This window comes from Pezoporus occidentalis, unplaced genomic scaffold (genome assembly GCF_034315485.1).
Source record: "Pezoporus occidentalis ecotype Australia unplaced genomic scaffold, CSIRO_AGI_Poc_V1 ctg272, whole genome shotgun sequence".
Taxonomy (NCBI): domain Eukaryota; kingdom Metazoa; phylum Chordata; class Aves; order Psittaciformes; family Psittacidae; genus Pezoporus; species Pezoporus occidentalis.
In genome coordinates, this window is record NW_026914632.1 from 38,672 (window position 1) to 60,022 (window position 21,351).

A 21,351-nucleotide genomic window follows, 5' to 3' on the forward strand; every position below is an offset into this window, starting at 1 on the left:
ACCTACAGCATCCGGAGCAGTGTGTGCAGCGGGGCAGCTGGCTGGGTGACCACCCTACACGCAGCCCAAGTCCCATGGGGAAGAGCTGACAACAGAAGTCCTGTTGAGAAACGCTGAGGCAGCGACTTCAAAGGTCACCCCAGCCATTACATGCACAGGAAAGGCTCAGACATGTGAGACAGCTGTTGCTGTGAGAAGAGGGGAATTATGCACCGAGCTGCGGCCACTATTACAGAAGCTCAGGAAACCAAAGCCTGGGTCAGGTGGAGGGGCTCAGGTGCCCTGTGGTGCAGGGACCTCACCCCCTGTCAATTGTCCCATGAATGCAAGCACAGCTATTAGAGATAAAAACAGGGGAGTGAAGATTTTCAGCCACTGGAGTCAGGCAAGCCGCTCTGCCTCTTCACTGCTCTGAGGAGGGCAGCATCTGGCTGGAAGCACCCAGATGTGCAATACTTGGGATCCAGCTAACCCAATGCTGATGTTTAGTGGTGTGAAGGTGTCCTCAAAGCTGCATGCCCCCAGCTGTCTTGTCATCTTCTGTCAGAGAAAATGGGCCCTCCTGAGGCGCATTATGGTGCCCACAGGTAGGTGTCTGAAGTAGGTGAGATGAGACCTCTTTCACCCTGAGTTAGGTGAGATGAGTCCCACCATCTTTTAGCCAGCCTTTGAAAATAAAGGGAATATATTATTATACAGCCGACCCACTGCAAGAAGTGGTCCCCAGCGATCATTTTAAATACTATCAGTGTTCACATTCCTAACCAACTGTCACCTGAAATGCCCCTGTCCATGAAGAAATGGGTTGTTAGAAGCAATCTTGCACGGAGTTTGCACAGGCTTGCCCTGCAAGGCAGGCTTGTCCTCACTGCCAGCTCATGAAGCCATGCCAAGGATTATGTCTCCAGCCTGCACTGCTGGAGCAGAGCAGGTTCCTCTGGTCAGGGTTGAATTCTCCAAATTCTTTAGGTGGAAGATCAGATATAAACATCTAATTTATTTATTTATTTATTTTCCAGTAGCAGCATAGCCCTGCTGCTGAGCTCAGATTCGCTGCTATGTTAACCTCTGGCTTCTCTGAGTTCCCAGAGATTAAAAAGGGCAGGACAGGTCATGAGGAAGAGCCCTTGGTGGCCAAAAAAATAACAGCTCAGAGCCACAGCAGCCAGGTCTGTATCTTCTGAGTCTACTTCCAGCCTGGCAGCCACAACAGCTTCCCAGCACTGAGCATGTGCATTATGCTCAAACCTCAGCATTAACCAGCTGTGAGTCATGTTCTAAAAATGCTGAGGTGTGGTTTAAGGCCCAAGTTTGTATTTTTAAGAATAAATGCTGGTCTTTATGCACCATCTGGGAGATAAGTTTTTCTACTTAAGAAGACTAGAAACTTCTCCTTACCAGGCATTTCTCATGTGGTCATACCCTTTCAGAATGAAGGGTTATCAGGAAACGAATCAGGAGCTGCAAGAGCTGGCAGAAGTTCATGGGAGACAGTGAATGGTGAGCTTGGTGCTCCTGAAGCACTCTGCTGAAGCCGCTTGAAGGGTGGTGATCCCCGACCCAGAAAGTGTGACCTCAGTGTGTATGACCACCAGCCCCTCCAGACTTCCCCCCTCCTCCCCAGTGCATATGCTGAAAGCTTCATCTCTCTGTGCTGTGGTCTGAAGGTACATGAGGATCCTGCCCATAGGTGATGCACAGAGATACATTGCTGAAAGCCTTACAGCTGCTGCTGCTGGCCAGTCAGGAGCTCCAGGTATGCCTGGAGCAGAGGCTGGCTGAGGAGGGCTCATGATGGGGCAGGACATGGGCTGTTTCAGCCTTTCCTACCTCCAGACAGCAGTAGAAAAGACTGGAGGGTAGCCAGGCTCATTTGCCAGGCCAGCTGCAGCCACTGAGCTATGGATGTGGGATGTGGATGGCAGAGCTGCTCAGAAGCTCCTGCAGGAGCTAATTATATCTGTACTGGTCTGCGGTGAGGCTGCCTGTTGCAGTAACTCTCTGAGAGGTGTTCCCTGCCCACCTTCCTGTGGCTTCAGCAGGAGCCAGCTTCATCAGCATTGCTAACAGCACCACAGCTGCTCATTTAGCAACAGGCAGCTACTGTCACTGTAGCCCCACTCCCAAAGTGACTGCAGAGGTGCATACAGTTTAACAAGCCCCCCCAGTGCCTGTCCCACCAGTGTCCCCTCTCACCTGTTGTACATAGCAGAGGTTTCCAGTGCTCTCCTTAAGGGGATGTGTTTTGTCAGGTCCCACAAGCTGCCCCCCTGGAGGAGGTAGCTCTGCAGCACATTTTCTGGGGCTCAGTGGCTCTTCATGTCCCATCCCCACCATTCCCTTACTTTGCTCATAGAAGAGCAGTTAGGCACAGCAGAGCCCCACAGTCTCAGCAGAAATCAGGTGTCTTGGTGCAGATCAGCCCCTTCTTGCTTCTGATGAGCAGATTTAGTACTGCTGTGTGAATGAAACAGCAGGTCTAGTCCCTTGGTTGATGCTGACTGATCACATGCCAAATTGTCCCTGAGTCCCACTTACCATCCTTGCTGACTGCCTCCACCTTGTGCACCTGGGGAGAGACAAAATTTATGGTACCACTGCCAGGGCTCTGGCAAATGTTGGGGAAACAGTTTCACCTCCTCCCCTCTAGTTTTCTTCATGGACCAAAGGTCACTGATAAGCTTTCTGTGATCAGACAGGTTGTGGCTTCCCAGTATTCCCATGGGAACCAGGACCTTCAGGGGAACATGAGCTGCCCCAAGACTGGTGATCACCAGACAGTCCTACTTCTGCCCCCCTCTGTTGTCTGCTCCAGAAGCTTCAGCTCCATGGTGGAAGCAGCAACATGCCTGTGTGTGGCTTTGCAAATCTCTTTCCTCCTCTGTGCAAAGCAGCGTGGTGCAAAACACAGAAGCGCAAGGCTGGGGGGTTGGTATAACAGGGTGGTGGAGAAAGGTGTCCTTCAGATAAAATCAGTGCTATATGGGTCAACCCCTGCCCTCCAGCCTGTCCCCAGCACCAGCCTGCTCACCTGCTGTTTAGATGGACACAGATTTCCTGAGCTGCCAGACAGATGTCTGAAGACTGAGGAAAAACCAAAGCAAGTCAAACCTGATGTAGCTGGGTGCTTTTATCTGCAGGTAGAGCTGAGCAGCAGCAGGCTGGTTCCCAGCTGAATCTTTCCTTCTGTATCAAGCATAAATTCATCAGGTATTCCATTTCCTGGAAAGAAAAAAAAAAAGAGCAGAATAACTCACTTAGAAATAAAGAGTAGAGCTATTTTTTTCCTCTGACATGGTGAATGCAATTACCTAAGGCATGGGAGGCTGAGATAACTCATCCAGCCCCCACTTTCCAAAGAAACCATCATCATTCTGTCAGAAAAGTCTTTAAAAGCCAATTCACATCCTGAATGCTAAAACATCACCACATACAGAACCTGTCCTTATGATTTCCACACACCAGCTGCAGCACTGCAATCAAAGCACACTCATAGACAGGGCAGAGTACATTATTATCAGGGCCATATACACCACCACACAAGCTTCCCGTGTTGTGTTTGCTGACCCTTCTGTTGCTGTTGGCAACTCTTTGTCCTTCAGGAGCAACTCCCAGCGAAGCAAAGCATACTGGTATTCTGTTACCAGCATGAGAGCCACACTGGGGCTGGGAAAGTGTGTATGGGGAAAGAGACCAAAGCTGTGTCTGGAGAGTTCAGTGAAGGGAAACCATAAGCCTGCACTTGCCTCCAGTTATAATCCCATTTGGGCTGCACCCTCCTGTACCATTACATAATGGGGAGTGCAGTAATACTTTCAGCAATGCTGTTTGAATGGCAGCAGTCCAATTCTGGACTGTATTTTATCTTTTTTTTTTTTAACGGTGGGGTGGGGAGAGGAGGTTGGCAGAGGGGAGAAAGCATCAGTTTGGTTTTGTCTGCAATCCCTGTTTTGCTTTGGGAGCTTTAGAGGACAGACACATTCTTCTATCTCCGCTAATCTCCCTCTGATACAGAGGATTTTCCTGCCATTAAATGATAGCTTGTGAGAAAAAAAAATGCCAACTTTTCAGAGACTGAGTCGTATGGCTAATGGCAGCCTCATGAGCAGGAGGGAGAGCACAACCACTGCCTGGCTAGGTAAGCAATGCATCCAAATGACTTCTGCTGGGAATTTTAGTTTCAAGTTTTTGATGATAAGCTGGTTATGTCCTCGGCACCAGCACCTATTTCCTGGGGACATGGCCAGTCTCTTACTGTTGCTGATCTTTTCCCATCTCTGATGATAGGAGCCTGCCTTTGGAACCGCTGGTGAAAAGGATGCAGATGAGGACCTGAAAAGGAGTTTTACAGAGCTGCAGGATTCCCTGAGAAGGTCAGTGGTGGAAGAAAGATACTCATCAGGAAGGTGCTGGGGACTTCTTCAGTTTGACTGTGTGTGGGAGAGGAGCTTTTCCCATCATCTTCCTTCCTAAACATAGATCTCATTGTGGGAAAATGATGCAGGGAAATGAGAGAGGATGAAACCTGGATTTGCTCTTCTTGTGTGTTTCTAGATCCTTCAAGTTTGCTTTCCAGACCTGAAATGCCACTAGTGAATAATCAAGGTAATGTTTGCCATCATTTTAAATGGTGAGTATACTCTTATTTGGCATTACCTAGTAACGGATTAGACAGGTCGTTTGGAAAGATGTAGGGTAAATGCTCACTTATTGCAATCATTGTTTCTTTACCCTTCTAAAAACTCTGCAAACATTTTTTTGGTCGCTCACTTTTCTTTCCAAATACTGAATTACCATAGTATTTAAAAGAGCAAAAGAGATCATCCCTGGGTGGAATGTTGTTTATGCCTTCATCGAATATTTTTCCCTTACTGCTGTATTTCACCCTTTTCCTTAAACACACATCTCATTTGAGACCCTCTGTGTCAGTAAGTTGGAGGCATCTTCCAGCTGCTGCCCTGTCTGCTACCACAGTGTTAAAACCAAAGAACATCCTTTTTGGGGAAGGGGTAAAGAGGAAGAGGTGGGAATGTTTCCAGCTATGCTGGTCAGAGGAGATCTGGCCAACAAAGGAGATGTGATCTCCTGTGCTCTGAGCAGCAGCTCTCCAGAGGGTTTGGTGAGGTTCAGATGGAGGATTTTTTCTGACTTCCTTTGCAAGAGAAAGAGGGAAAATTGCCACAAAGGCTGTGGTGCTGAGGGGCTCTTACTTCCAAGGGGATGTTTCATCACTGGATGGTCCTTGAGTGCTTGTTTTCCATGTAAACAGATACGCTTGTAAATAGAGATCTTAGAAGTGTGCTGTGAAATGCCACTATCAGAAGGCCCAGATTTGGCCTTAGAAAAATCTTTCATGTATAAAGAAAACAGGCTGGATATGGCTTGAGTACAGACATTTCCTTTATCAAGTGATTAAAGGACAATCAGGGAGTGGATTTCATTATCAGCATGCTCGTTCTTACACTGCACACAGTGTACACAGCTGCTAGGGGAGGTCTGCTTTGAAGGTCAGAGATGTGTCTGAGCTTGGGGTAGCTGTAGCTGAACATTGAGCTTGTTTGGGACAGGCTCACATAGAGGACTGCCTATGCACATATGTCCCTCTGGATGTCACCCTGAGCCCACACAAGGCTCTCATTCCAGCAGCAACACTTGCATCCATCATTTTCCAAACAGTCACCTGTGGTTAGGCATTTGGGAACAGGCAAATCCTTAATCTGTCTGCCCTTCAGTTTATGTAACGGCTTAGCAAAAACAACAAGTGCCCCTGTTTGCAAGCAACAGCGTAGACTGATGCATAGGGTAGCAAAGGAGGCATCCCCTGGGCAACCTGCACGAAGCAAGAGCAGCATGAGGCCAGTGTGTTGTCTGCTCTCCAGTCCTCAGGCTCTTCACATGTCTGCTCAGAGCCTTGACTGAAGGAGACTTTCCGTTAGCTGTGCCTGGTAGATAAGAGCTCAGGAAAAGGGAGAAGAGCATAAAAACAAACAAAATGACAGCCTGTCTAAAATCCTTTCCACCCCCCAGAGTCCTTCACTATCATATATCCTTGAGGTGATGCTGTTTTGCTAATACTCAGGTCACAATAGCGTGGTGAGGCTTGATGGGACCTGAATTTCAATAGAACCTACAGCTTCCTTCTGGAATGCTCACTCCATGTATCTAAATCCCTCTTCTACATGCAATGGCCAGGTTAGTTTGAACAGAACCAGGCTAGGCAGCTCCTGGGTTGATGTCCTATTAGTGGGGACCTGCCTAGTATCTGGTTTTGCAAGACTCCCTAAAGAAGTAACAGGTAGCATAAAGTCAAACATAGTTTCGTGCATGTTGCCTTCAGACAGAATGGAGAAAGGGCAGAGTTACTGCAGTTCAAACAGCAGGTTGGTCTGTACATTAAAGCCTTAGGGGCTGCAAAAATAAAAGCTTTATGCTTGCTGAAGCTGATGCTTCCCGGCATATCACCTCACATGTCTATCTTAATAAAAATGCCTATTGGGAATACAGCTGTAATGGGCAATTATTGTGCAGCAAACTGGCAGTGAGAAGCAGCCCAGCTGCTGGAAGGTTCCCTCTCCAGTCAGCAGGAGTGTGGGGGAAAGCCTGTCCCTTGGCCCCTGGGGCCAGATATGCACATAGCGGCAGCAATGTGATCCCAGCAGTGCTGCAATAAAGTGGCTGTTGGTAAAACTGTTGGTATCTCATGTCTTGCTGAAAAAAGTATAAAAGGATTATACTTGTGTGGGTGCTGATGAACTTCAGCAGAAAAACCAGGCAGTAGCAATACCACCATTTCCTGCTAGTGACTACCTGGAGAATCTGATGGTGTGGCTGTTCATTTTGTTGAGCAGCAGGTGGGATGTGCCTATGAGAGCAATAACAAAATGAGCTCTGCCTTCAGTTCTTCCTTTCTAATGAGTTTATTTTGCAGATGCCTGGCTGACAGGGTGTTTTTTCCCCACAAAAATGCCTGTCCACGGGGGATGATGTTTCCCATTCCTTTCATCCTTCTCTGATTTCTCCCCAAGAGTTTTCTCCTTCTCTTTTTCATTGTACATCCACTTGCATGGGACTAACTTGAAAAGAAACCACAGTAGCCACACACGTCCCATGTCAGGCTGGTAAAAGGATAAAGCATCTGCTCCCATCAAGCCTGAGGTACTATGGTGACTGTCTCAAGAACTGGCAAATCAATAAAAACTGCTGGAGGTCCAAAGTACCTCATCATGAAGAAAGCAGTTGAACAATGTCTGTAAACTTGTTTTTCCTCATGCTGTTCTACCAATACACAGCGGGAATGTATTTTTAAACACTGTACTGCATCCTTGAGAGCTGGTATTTCCCCTTGCAGTGCCATACCAGCTCCTGGCTCTGGTGGAGAAATGTTAGGTTGAATGAACAAGAAAAGAAAGAATCAAAAGGCATGAATTTGACATGCCCCAAGCAACTAACTTATCACCCCAGCCCACTGCCAGACTAGCATAGACTGTCCTCCCCTCTTCCCCACCCAGAAATACTGCAACCCATACACAGCTTCTGACCTTCAAAGCATCTCTGCCTGCTCCCTGGCCAAACCATGTCCCCATCAGCTTGCAGAGAGACCAACCACAGAGACACTGAGATCTAGGTGTGTCCACCTCTTGGGGAGAGAAATTAATGAGGGATGATATTCTAGATGATGTGTGACACACACACACACACACACACACACACACACACACACCTTAGAAGGTTTAAAAACCCAGCAGATTTTCAGGAATCTTTCACGAGAACTTCCTGGTCAGCACTGAGGGTGAGAATTATCCTGGCTAGAAGGGAGGCAAAGATAGCATATTTTTTTTTTCCTGTTATGACTAATATATTTGCATCCTGATTCTCTCCTCCCATCCCTCCATGGGGATGGCATGTTCCTCCCTGACAGTGATCCTTTGGGTACCCCACGTCCATGCGGTGTGGGCCTGTGTGCGGTCCTGCCCTGCCAACTGCGTGTGCACTCAAGAGCGGAGCTGCTCCGTCCTCTGCGATCGTGTCGGTCTGGGGCAGATCCCTACCCAGTTCCCTTGTGAAGCCTCCTCTATCAACCTGGATAAAAACAGCATCAAGTTCCTCTCTGAGAGGGCCTTTGGGACCTTGCCTTCCCTCAAGTCCCTGTCCCTCAATCACAACAATATCTCCTTCATCACCCCAGGAGCTTTCAAGGGGCTGCCCAGCTTGACTGAGCTGAAGATGGCCCACAATGAGTACATTCGCTATCTCCACACGCGGACTTTCACTGCCCTCAAAAGGCTGGTGAAGCTGGACCTGGCGGACTGCAACCTTTTCAACATCCCTGACAGGATCTTCATTGAGTTGCCTGCTCTACAGGAGCTCTTCTGCTTCCAGAACAACTTCCGGAGGATCCCAGGTGCCATCAGGGGCATGGAGAACCTGACCCATGTTTACCTGGAGAGAAACAGGATTGAAGCGGTAGCCTATAACTCCCTGCAGGGCCTGACCAAACTGAAATACCTGAATCTGCAGGACAACAAGATAAATGTAGTTCATGAGCGAGCTTTTCAGGGCTGCCAGAAGATGGAATACCTGTATCTGAATGACAATTTGATCAGCGAGCTTCCAGAAAACTCCTTTGATGGCCTCAGGTGCCTGAAGATGCTCAACCTAGGGGGGAATTTTCTTAGGAACATTTCCAACACCTGGTTCAGGGACCTGGGGCAGCTGGAGGTACTCTACCTGGATCGTAACAGGATCAACTACATTGAGGATGGGGCTTTTGAAAACCTCACCAGCCTGGTTGCGTTGCACTTGAACAGCAACAACCTGACAACCCTGCCCTTTTCGGTCTTCCAGCCAGTGTACTTCCTTGGGCGACTGTACCTCTTCCGCAACCCCTGGGAGTGTGACTGCCGCATCGAGTGGCTGAAGGAGTGGATGGAGAATTACAGGCTTGTCAGGGATATTCCCTGTGCCTCCCCCTCCTCAGTAGCTGGGATTGACCTAATGGACGTGCTCTATGAGAGATCTCCAGAAGGTTACTGTCTTGACCCGGCTGAGCTAAATGTCACATCTGAAGGCCCGACCCCAAGTGAAGAGCCTTGGTCTACCACAGACAGCAAGTTCAACAGCCTTATCTCCAAACTCTTGCTCCAGATGGGCCTTTCTGAAGAGGTGGCAAATACCACTGAAGTCTACAGTAACACCACACAGCTGGGTGGACTGACTGATGGGGTTTCTTCTGGGGTGGGGAAAGACAGAAGGGAGGTCGTCTCCTTCTCTTTTTACCTTCCAGCCCTTTTTACAGTGATTGTTTGGCAATGCAAATAGTCCAAGGGCTACATGAAGCATGGGTCCTGCATAAGCGTTCCTGTACCTACTCAAGTCATCAGGGAAAAGTTTGTATTATGAGCCTCCAATACATAACTGGATCCAAACTCTCCCATGTTGGGTTGGTTGGATCTGGCTCCTGATTCTCCTGGGAGCTAGTGGGATCTGTTTCAAGGCTGGGTCACACTCCAGGTGATAAACCTGTCCTGTGGGTTCTTAGTGCCGCCCACTCACACTGCTGTATGGAAGATGAGCAATGAAAGGATAACTGTAAGGTTGAGTTTCACTTAGAGAGATGCAATGGCTCCTGCTGGGAGCAGAGGGAAGAGCAGTCTGTATGGATGGCAGTGCGGTACTCTCTATTCTGCTGGGCCAACTCCAGTTGACCAAACTGTCTGCTTTATAAGAGCAAGACAAGGCATCAAAAGCCCCCCCCCCTTCATATCCTGACAGACACCCACACCCACAGTGGATGCTTCTAGATGCTGGCAAACTGATTTCCACCAGCATGTGTGGGGGGAACAGGGCTGTCTTGAGGAGCATCCAGGGATGCAACACTAGCCCTTGTGAACAAGAGAACAGCATCTGGGGATGGCGCCTGCCCCAGGCAGGGCTGGGACGGGGCACATACTTCTCTGGGGAAAAGCTATTTAAACTGAACAGCTTACTTACTAACATTGTTTCAATGTGGTTTTACTTCTCAGTATATTGTTTCAAGGAACAATATACTTTTTTTATGTTTTATTTGTAGATTATTTCATGGCATGAAGGGAGGGGCAGAACATTGCAATGACAAATGCATCCACGCCCTGCTACATATTTTGTATTTCCACCACTAACGTGTACCATATAGCATGTCATATTATGCTGTACAACCAACTATGCCATCATTTTCTTTCATAGAATCATAGAATCATAGAATGGTTTGGGTTGGAAGGGACCTTGGGTGACATAGTTTAGTGTGAGGTGTCCCTGCCCATGACAGGGGGATTGGAACTAGATGATCTTAAGGTCTTTTCCAACCCTAACTACTCTATGATTCTATGATCTAGTTCTCCAATCCCCCTGTTATGGGCAGGGACAGCTCACACTAGACCAGGTTGCTCAAAGCCTCATCCATATGGCATCTAACATGTTTTTTTCTTTGAAATCTTTGATGAAAGCTGCTAATATGATCAGAAATAATTATCATGCTTTATGTGTCAAAGTACATTAATAAAATACTTTGATATTTTGCTCACAAAAATAAATTAACTGCTCATCCCCCCCTTTTTATTTTTGAGATCCTTGAATTATTCTGGCAGTTTTTTTATAGGCTACTCAAATTAACACACATGAATGTCCTTTTTATGGTGTAGAGCAAATGGCACACTATTTATTGCAGCATAAAGAATAGACACTTTAACTTAGAACATGATAGTACTTACATTTGTGTTAAGTAGTAACACTTTAAAAAATAAGTGACTATATAGAAATACACTTTTGTGATATTTTAACTGTATCAAATCATTATACATGGCTTATACTATGATGTACATGTTCATATGAAATGATAGAATATATACAATCTTTTATTACTGCTAAAATGTCATGAAATAGGAATAAAAATGGAAATAAATTAAACCCCCCATCAAACATTTTCCTACCCCCTTTTTTTCCACTCACCTCTACCCCTTCCTTTCATGACCAATTCAACATGAATATGACCACTCTTGCCCCAGTTTGGTCCCTGTGGGTGCTGGAGTAGCAGTGTCAGAGTGGGAGCTACCTTGTCCCATGCTTTGCTAAGGCTATGGTTCAGTATGGACAACACGTCGGCTAAAACCTACTGAGAGTAGCTGTCTTTGTCTCTGGCCCCTCCCTCAGTCACACACTGGCGAGTACCCAAAAATGTATGCAAAGGACAGATCAGCTGAGGATGGACTTTGGGCATAGAACAGCTGAAAAGTGGTGGGTAATGAATTATTGCATGAAGACCTTTTGTTAGCAGCTCCTGTGCCTTTTTACATCTGGGATCGCCTGGGAGAACGAATAAACTTCTTCAAAAAGGGCTCAACCCTTCAGCAAAGGTGCCTTGGGTCAGGTCTGTTCACACTGTTCAGCCCTTGGCCTCAAGCAGCTCTGGCACCCCAGCACATTTGTAAACAACTCTATGGATGGTCCCACAGACCATAGGGTTGGTTAAAGAGCTGCGAAGAAACCAGCATCAGCTCATACGCAAAATGACTGTGTGCTCCTGACCTACTGGAGCAGCTTCTGCAAGAAACAGGGAAGCTGATGTTTTGCCTGCAAAAAGGAGGCATCTCCAGCAGCTTCAAGACACATGCTTTGAGGCAGCCTGCCTTGGTCTGCAGCACTCTGTCCAAAAAGATCTACTGCTTTCTAATTAGCACCAGAGATTTCTAGAGGAAGGCTGAGTACAAGGGAAACCAAACCCTCCCTGTTGCAATGGCTCCTCAGCTATCTGTATTTTCCCCAGGGAAGAAGAATGCCAGATGGTTTGATAAATGCCTATTTGACCTGTTCTGTGAACTAAATTCAATGAGTTTGGATTTCCAGGCTATTTATGAATCCATTAATCTTCTTAAGTGCTAAATTCATCTGTGTATTATAAAAGGCTGTTTTTCAAACCTAGTCCAGCCCAGTGCTGAAGAGGCATATTATGTTAAGGATGCCTTTACAGGGGCAATATTTCATCCTGTCAAGGATCTATAGGCTTGGCATAGATGGTAGGATATTGGGCACAAATGGTTGTATTTCAGTTCCTATAAGTACGGATGCCTCATGAGTGAATTGTTTTTATAGCCCACATTTTCATTTTCTGTGCTGACATACATTAAACCTGAAGATCGTCTTACTGTGCAATTGTTGAGCATGGCTTTGAAGTTAATTAGTGCTTCAAAGATGCTTCTGCTTTACCTGCAAGAATGGCAGATCTGAATGTGAAGCACCTTAAAATGTAGGTTTTAGCACAGATGGCACTGTCAGGTGACAGACAAAGGGACTGTATATCCTACATCATTGTGTGATAATAAAAAACATATCACAAGTATTACTTAAAAGCATGAAGTTCTGCTATTTTTTTTTTAGCAAAACAAAAGAATGTTCATGCTGAAAATGCGTAAGGTCTAAGATGCAGCTGTGTCAAGGAACACTATCAAGTGGCCAGCTGTTGAGCAAACTTTAGCTTTTACATGATGAAGCAGCACCTATAGGTCAAAACCTAAACATGCACAAAATCAGCACCAAAAGTCTGTCTTGGGCAAAGCTGGTCTTTTAAATTCTAATATAAAGATGGATATAAATATGGCAAATAGATACTTCTGAACAGAGAATATCTTGCCCAAAGCTTTATTTTGTTGACCCTGTGGTTAGTTGAACCAGTCTGATCTTGTACTGTGTGATTAGTTTTATCCTTGAATGCAAAACATTCATTACTTCGGCAGTTTTTCTCACCTTTGACCTTTACCACATACTTTGATTTTTATTGTACTTCCCTGTTGGTCTCTCTCTCTTTTAAGGATGAATTTAAAGTTAATTCTTAACTTGTATAGCATAAATCTTATATTCTCTATGAAGAATCCCGAAACATTTTAAATAAATTGACATAAACTGTCGATTAGCTTTACTATACTCACCCATCCTATGGTTTACTTCACATACATATCCTATTTATTTACTTATTCGGATTACCAGCTAATTTTAACTTGTGCTTGTTCAGCACCTAAGACAGGGGCTTTGACCTGTGCCAGGAGCTTCTTGTTGCGGCTACAGATTTACAATGAGACAAGCTTAAGGTGTTGTCCTGGGTTCAGCAGTAGCAGTCATGTTTCTCCTTCGTGTTAGCTGGTGCAGTGCTGTGTTTTGACTTCCAGCCTGGGAACAGTGCTGGTGATACCGATGTTTTCGGTTGTTGCTAAGTGATGTTTACCCTGACCAAGGACTTTGTGAGGCTCATGCTCTGCCAGGGAGGAGGGGAAGCTCTGAGGGCGCAGAGACGGGGCGCCAGACCTGGGCTGGCCAGGGAGGTATTCCATACCACAGCACGTCATGCCCGGGGTGGGGGGTAACTGGGAGTTACCTGGAAGGACATGGGCTTCCGGGTGGGACTCGTTTTCTTGGCCGGTGGTATCGTATTCTCTTCCCTTGTTATTTTTCCTTATCATTGCTGTCGTTGGTGGTAGCGGTGGTGATTTGTGTTGTACATTGGTTGCTGGACTGTTCTTGTCTCAACCCGTAGGAGTTGCACTCTTTCGATCCTCCTCGCCGTTCCTCCGGGAGCGGGGAACGGGAGAGCCCCGGTGCGGGGGGGGGACACGGACCTCGATTGTTGTCAGCTCGGCACCACTCACTGGGAGTGAGTGAACAAGCTACCTGACTGGGTTTAAACCACGAGAGTTCTTTTTGGCGCCCAACGTGGGGCACGAGGGGTTGAGATAAGAACAGATCTGACTGGATTGATAGTCACTCGTCACAATGCTGATTTATTGGCTCTCAAGGTTGTTCCTCTTGATCTCACAGTTTCAGTATATCGTATCTTACTCCCATCCGGTATTTGCGATATTAGTGTTTTTCAAGTGTGGGGCTTGGGCTAAGGTTTTTGTCCCATTGTACTTTATGGTAATGACTTGTAATACAATAGAATCATTGATCATGAAACTGATCTGGCTTATGTTCCCAGTGTGGTCACCACCTTTATACTTTGGGAGGTATATGATGGAGGTGCTTAGCAATTACACATCTTTTTCTCCTTCTCAGGTGCTCAACCTGTGAAGGAGACATCCTTTTACCCTCCCAGTCGTCCCTCCAGACCATTTACATTTGAGAGTTTTGAATTTTTTGAATGGCCTTTTAATGCTGTTGAGACTTGTTTGCTGATGGCGATGGGAATCACCATGCTAGCACGCATACAGGGTGTGTTTTGCCCACGACTGATTTCAAGAGTTAAGCAGAGTCAGGTTTGGGTCTTGACTGGGGTCAAACGACGATGTAGGAGGACCAAGAGATTTTCCCTGAGGCTGGACAGCCATGAGTGGCAGGGTGTGTGGGATAGTATGGGCAAGTATCTAGGTCAGTGGGCCCCTCCAGTACTTTGGAATTTCACTACGGAACAACTGCAAAATCCAGAAGAATTAGTAAAACACTTAAATGAGGTGTGTGGTCATTCTGGCCATACAGAGATGGACAAATCATGGCAACGTGCTGGGGCTTGGCCTATGCTTACAGGGCCTTGTTCAACACTATCCAGCACCTTCAAAAGGAAAAGAATGTTGGTGGATCTGAGGGCAAAGCAACAGTCGCTACTCAAACTTTGGCTGCAATGAACAGCACAGCTGTCCCAGTGGCAAGTACAGCAGCTGCTCAAACTTCAACTGCAACAGACAGCATGGTTACCCCAGCTCCAAGCACAGCAGCTGCACCACCCCCAGCAACAAGTACAGTTGCTACTCAAACCACAGTGATAATCACTGCAGCCAAACCAGAGGACCAATTCGTACCAATATCGGTTGCCCCTGTACGCAAGAGAACAAGCAAAAAGGAGGCAAAAAGGGTGAAGAGAGATGAAGAACCAATGAATTCACCACCCGGTCCAGAATCTGATCAGGAGTCATCATCACATGACGAAGAAGAAGAAGAAGAGGTAACTTCTCAACCTCGGACCTCAACCGAGCTGCGGAATATGCGAAAAGATTTTACCCGTCAACCAGGGGAGCACATCATCACCTGGTTACTCCGATGCTGGGACAATGGGGCCGATGGTCACGAACTAGAAGGTACAGAAGCCAAGCAGCTGGGATCACTTGCTAGAGAAGGGGGAATTGACAAAGCAATTGCAAGAGAGAAAAAGTCCCTCAGCCTTTGGAGGCGGCTCTTGGCAGCTGTGAAAGAAAGGTTTCCATACAAGGACGATGTTAGGAGTCGTTCGGCCAAGTGGACTACTATAGACAAAGGCATCCAGTCTCTGAGGGAATCGGCCATCGTAGAGATGATCTATCACATCAAGCCGAATAACGGGGATACACCCATAGATCCAGATGAAGTTGAATGTACACGACCCATGTGGCGAAAACTTACATGGAATGCACCGTCATCATATGCCCATTCACTGGCAACAGTAACCTGGAATGACATAGTACCACTAACAGTGGATGAAATGGTTCATAAACTCCGAGAGTTCAAAGACAATCTCACCCCTTCCATCATCTCAGCTGTGGAAAAACTGTCCCAGGACATCGAACAATTGAAGGACAATCTATCTGATTTATCCAGCTCCTCACGTGTACCAACACACGTCTCAGCTATTAACAAAAGGCGTCCTATTGTTCAAGAGAGGAGATACAGGAGATATATGCCACGGGGTACCCTATGGTTTTACCTGCTGGATCACGGAGAAGACATGACAAAGTGGGATGGAAAACCTACTTCAGCTTTGGAGGAACGGGTGAGTGAATTGAAAAGGGGAGCAAGGGCCAAGACTGATCGTCCCATGAGAGCTACGGCTTCAGTCTCTGGTGAGCAGTTTCCCAGATGGAATGGAAGAGCTGATCTTACTCCAGCTCCTGTGATAACGAAGAATAATCCCTTTCACCACGACTTAAGTGTCCAACGCTGTGACGACCATTAGAGGGGCCCTGCCTCCAGCCAGGTGGAGGTAGGGGACAATCGGATTTACTGGACTGTGTGGATCAGATGGCCTGGCACATCAGTCCCACAGAAGTATAAGGCTCTAGTAGATACCGGTGCACAGTGTACCCTGATGCCATCAAGCTGTCAAGGGGTGGAACCCATCTATATTTCTGGAGTAACAGGAGGATCCCAAGAGTTGACTGTGCTGGAGGCTGAAATCAGCCTGACTTGGAGGGAATGGCAAAAGCACCCTATTGTGACTGGTCCAGAGGCTCCATGCATCCTCGGCATAGACTACCTCAAGAGAGGGTACTTCAAAGACCCAAAAGGGTACCGGTGGGCTTTTGGTATTGCTGCTTTGGAGGCTGAGGAAATTGAGCAGCTGTCCACCTTGCCTGGTCTCTCAGAAGATCCCTCTGCTGTGGGGTTGCTGAAAGTTGAAGAACAACAAGTGCCAATTGCGACCACAACAGTGCACCGGCGGCAATATCGCACCAACCGAGACTCCCTGATTCCCATCCATCAGCTGATCCGTAGACTGGAGAGTCAGGGGGTGATCAGCAGGACCCGCTCACCCTTCAATAGCCCCATATGGCCAGTGCGAAAGTCTAATGGAGAATGGAGACTAACAGTAGACTATCGTGGCCTGAATGAAGTCACACCACCATTGAGTGCTGCCGTACCGGACACACTAGAACTTCAGTATGAACTAGAGTCAAAGGCAGACAAGTGGTATGCCACGATTGATATTGCCAATGCATTTTTCTCAATTCCTTTGGCAGCAGAGTGCAGGCCACAGTTTGCTTTTACTTGGAGGGGTGCCCAGTTCACTTGGAACCGACTGCCCCAGGGGTGGAAACACAGCCCTACCATTTGCCATGGACTGATCCAGACTGCACTGAAACAGGGGCAAGCTGCAGAACACCTGCAATACATTGATGACATTATTGTGTGGGGCGATACAGCAGAAGAAGTCTTTGAGAAAGGGAGGAAAATAATCCAAATTCTGCTGAAAGCTGGTTTTGCCATAAAACGGAGTAAGGTCAAGGGACCTGCATAGGAGATTCAATTTTTGGGAATAAAATGGCAAGATGGACGTAGACAGATCCCCACAGATGTGATCAACAAGATAGCAGCAATGTCTCCACCAACTAATAAGAAAGAAACGCAAGCTTTCTTGGGTGCAGTGGGGTTCTGGAGAATGCACATCCCAAATTACAGTTCGATTGTAAGCCCTCTCTATCATGTGACCCGGAAGAAGACTGATTTTAAATGGGGCCCTGAGCAGCAACAAGCCTTTGAGCAAATTAAACGCGAGATAGTTCATGCAGTAGCCCTTGGACCAGTCCGGACCGGGCCAGATGTAAAAAACGTACTATACACTGCAGCTGGGGAGAATGGTCCTACCTGGAGCCTCTGGCAGAAAGCTCCAGGGGTGACTTGAGGTCGACCCCTCGGCTTTTGGAGTCAGGGATATAAAGGATCTGAGGCCAGCTATACCCCAACTGAGAAAGAGATACTGGCAGCCTATGAAGGGGTTTGAGCTGCTTCGGAAGTGATTGGCACTGAAGCACAGCTCCTCCTGGCACCCCGGCTGCCCGTGCTGGGCTGGATGTTCAAAGGCAGGGGCTCCTCTACACATCATGCAACCGATGCTACATGGAGTAAATGGGCTGCACTAATTACACAATGAACTTGAATAGGAAATCTCAGTCGTCCAGGCATTCTAGAAGTCATCATGGACTGGCCAGAGGGCAAAGATTTGGGAATGTCACCAAAGGAGGAGGTGGTGCGCGCTGAAGAGGCCCCACCATATAACAAACTGTCAGAAAGTGAAAAGCAGTATGCCTTGTTTACTGATGGCTCCTGCCGTATTGTGGGAAAGCATCGGAGATGGAAGGCAGCTATATGGAGTCCTGGATGACAAGTTGCAGAAACTGCTGAAGGAGAGGGTGAATCGAGTCAGTTTGCTGAGGCGAAAGCCATCCAGCTGGCCCTGGACATTGCTGAATGAGAAAAGTGGCCAGTACTTTATCTCTATACTGACTCATGGATGGTGGCAAATGCCCTGTGGGGGTGGTTGAAGCAATGGAAGCAGAGCAACTGGCAACGCAGAGGTAAACCCATCTGGGCTGCTGCACTGTGGAAAGATATTGCTGCCAGGGTGCAGAACCTGGTGGTGAAGGTACGTCATGTAGATGCCCATGTACCCAAGAGTCGGGCCACTGAGGAACACCAGAACAACCAACAAGTGGATAAAGCAGCTAAGATTGAAGTGACTCAGATGGACTTAGATTGGCAACATAAAGGTGAATTATTTTTGGCCCGGTGGGCCCATGACACTTCAGGCCATCAGGGCAGAGATGCAACATATAGATGGGCCCGTGATCGAGGGGTGGACTTAACAATGGACACTATTGCCCAGGTTATTCATGAGTGTGAAACATGTGCTGCAATTAAACAAGCCAAGCGGTTAAAGCCTCTTTGGTATGGAGGACGATGGTTGAAGTATAAATATGGGGAGGCCTGGCAGATTGACTATATCACACTGCCAACAACCTGCCAAGGCAAGCGCCATGTGCTTACCATGGTGGAAACAACCACCGGGTGGCTGGAAACATACACTGTGCCCCATGCCACTGCCCAGAACACTATCCTGGGCCTTGAGAAACAGATTTTGTGGCGACACGGCACCCCAGAGAGAATTGAGTCAGACAATGGGACTCATTTCCGGAATAACCTTATAGATATTTGGGCCAAAGAGCATGGCATTGAGTGGGTATATCACATCCCCTACCATGCACCAGCCTCTGGGAAAATCGAACGGTACAATGGGCTGTTAAAAACTACACTGAGAGCAATGGGTGGGGGAACTTTCAAGCATTGGGATACACACTTACCAAAGGCCACCTGGTTGGTCAACACCAGAGGATCTGCCAACAGGGCTGGCCCAGCCCAGTCAGAACTTTTACATATTACAGAGTGTCGTGGTTTAAACCCAGTCAGGTAACTCGTTCACTCACCCCCCCCTTCTTTCCCTCCCCCTACTCCCGGAGGGACGGAGAGGAGAATCGAAAAGAATGCAACTCCCACGGGTTGAGATAAGAACAGTTTAGTAACTAAGGTATAACACAAATCACTGCTGCTACCACCAATAATAACAATGATAAAGGAAATAACAAGGGAAGAGAATACAACACCTCAGCACCAACCGACCGATAACTTGCCCCCCTCAGCCCAACCAAGCACCGACCGATACCTCCTCCAACCCTGCAGTCTCCCAGCCCTTCCGGCTCACTCCCAGTTACATCCTGGGCATGACGTGCTGTGGTATGGAATACCTCTTTGGTCAGTTTGGGTCAGGTGTCCTGTCTCTGCTTCCTCCCGGCTTCCCCTCCTCCCTGGCAGAGCATGAGGCTCACAAAGTCCTTGGCCAAACCAAAACATTGCTATCAGCTCTGTTCCCAGGCCGAAAGTCAAAACACAGCACTGCACCAGCTACCAAGAAGGAGAAAAATGACTGCTGCTGCTGAACCCAGGACACAGAGGGGGACAAAGTTCCCGTGGTGCATATGAAGAATTTGCTGGGGAAGACAGTCTGGGTTATTCCTGTTTCCGGTAAAGGCAAACCCACTTGCGGGATTGCTTTTGCTCAGGGACCTGGATATACTTGGTGGGTAATGCGGGAAGATGGGGAAGTCCTATGTATACCTCAAGGGGATTTGATTTTAGAGGAAAACAGCCAGTGAACTCAATTGTATGCTGTTGCCTGCTGTGTAATACTTTTATAGCCCATCAACTAGATGTCTCCAGGTCACCAGCGACTGGCCCTGACTTCCCTCCAGCCATCATCCCAACAGAGAATGAACTTTGAACATCATGGGCCAAATGGACTCGGCAGCATTATAGGGATTGGTCCATGCACCAAGAAAATGATCTTTTCCTCTTGGTCTGTATGTATATAGATGTATATATGTGGGAGAGCGATGGTGTACTGAAAATGTGGGATCTGAGCACGACGTGAATGGTATGGAATAAGGGGTGGATAATGTCCTGGGTTCAGCAGTAGCAGTCATGTTTCTCCTTCGTGGTAGCTGGTGCAGTGCTGTGTTTTGACTTCCAGCCTGGGGACAGTGTTGGTGAAGCCGATGTTTTCGGCTGTTGCTAAGTGATGTTTACCCTGACCAAGGACAGGCAGCGAGGTCTGGATCTGGCATGTGTTTACTCTAGCTCTGGATGGGTGAGATGGGATTTTGCTGGGAGCTCTGTAGGACCTGCCTGTAGTTGACAGCACATGGGGACTGTGGGCATTAATTCTTGAGTAATGGTTTTATTTTTTTATTTCTATTTTGCTTACACTGAAGGTTGACTCACAGGCACAGGAATACTGGGTATTAGGGAGGCTTGGGCTTTGCAAGAGCAGACAAGGGGCTAAGCAGGGTTTCCTTGATGCAAGCCAGGTGGCTACATGCCTGGTGGGATGAAGATTTGCTGGAACTCAGAGGAAACAGCATGCAGGCAGGTGTAAAAATATGCATAGCTCGGTGGGGTTTTACTTCTGGGCTTTTGATGCTGAAGACAAGGCTGAGCCCACAGTGCCAGGAGCAGGCAAATGGGCAAACATGATAAATCAGTAACAAAAGACAGCTAGCTGTGTGTGTATAAATTGGGATGGAGTTGGCAGTAGCCATTCCTCACCGTACTGAAAGATTATGTCTCAATGTGCTGTGACACTAAGATAAATCTCTGTACAGACACTGTATAGACAGACACTTTCTTGATGTATAAGACTGGCAGAGTCAGAAGACAAAGTATAGGAATAAATGATAAATTTGCAGTCAGACAAAGCTTGTTGTAAGTATCTGCGCTGAAACAGGTGATTGATTATTTTAATAGACAAAAAGTAGTGCTGAAATTTTCTGTCACAGATTTTTGTTTTTAGGCCAGTAGAGCTTAAAGTAGGTTTTGATGAATTCCAAATTACTTGAAAGCCAAGTAATTTGGAACAACGTGACAGATAAAATAGATGCTGACATATGACATACGACAGAGTCACTGGCCGAGGTGAGCAGCTCCAGAGAGGAGCCTTCAACCCCGGAGCGAGGGAGAGCCCCGCGTGCAGGAGCTCCGGTTCCGAGCGGCGAGAGCCACCGAGGGAGCCTCGAGCCCCCGCCAGGCCCTGCCCGGGAGCCGCAGCTCCGCTGAGGCGAGCGGGGACTCACAGGGGGCGGGGCCAGGAGGGACGGCCCCGCCCTGAGCGGGGAAACCCCGCCCCGGGAGCGCGGGAGCCGCGCGTGGCGCCGCGGTTGGCGCTGGCAGCGTTCAGCGGGCAGCGGGCGGGGTGGGGAGCGCTCGCCTCAGGGCCGGGGCCCGGTCCGGGAGCTCTGCTCTGGCTGCCCCGGCGGT

At 47.7% G+C, this 21,351-nt stretch overlaps 1 protein-coding gene across 2 annotated transcripts; it reads left to right on the forward strand.

Annotated features, from left to right (window-relative positions):
• The first annotated feature begins 2,378 nt into the window (after positions 1-2,378).
• NYX (nyctalopin) lies at positions 2,379-11,761 on the forward strand. Of its 2 annotated transcripts, none has more exons than XM_062624814.1 (3): positions 2,379-4,373; positions 4,480-4,630; positions 7,919-11,761. In XM_062624814.1, exons 2-3 carry the CDS (start codon positions 4,609-4,611, stop codon positions 9,316-9,318), a joined length of 1,422 nt encoding a protein of 473 aa, XP_062480798.1. In that variant the 5' UTR covers positions 2,379-4,373; positions 4,480-4,608; the 3' UTR covers positions 9,319-11,761. The 2 variants fall into 2 exon arrangements, with proteins under 2 accessions (XP_062480798.1, XP_062480797.1); XM_062624813.1 differs by having other exon boundaries at positions 4,555-4,630.
• Positions 11,762-21,351: the final 9,590 nt, after the last annotated feature.

Coding starts and splice junctions, on each gene's coding strand:
- NYX (XM_062624814.1), top strand. CDS start 4,609: ATGTTTGCCATCATTTTAAATG. Junction 4,631..7,918: donor GTTTGCCATCATTTTAAATG/GTGAGTATACTC, acceptor CCTCCCTGACAG/TGATCCTTTGGGTACCCCAC.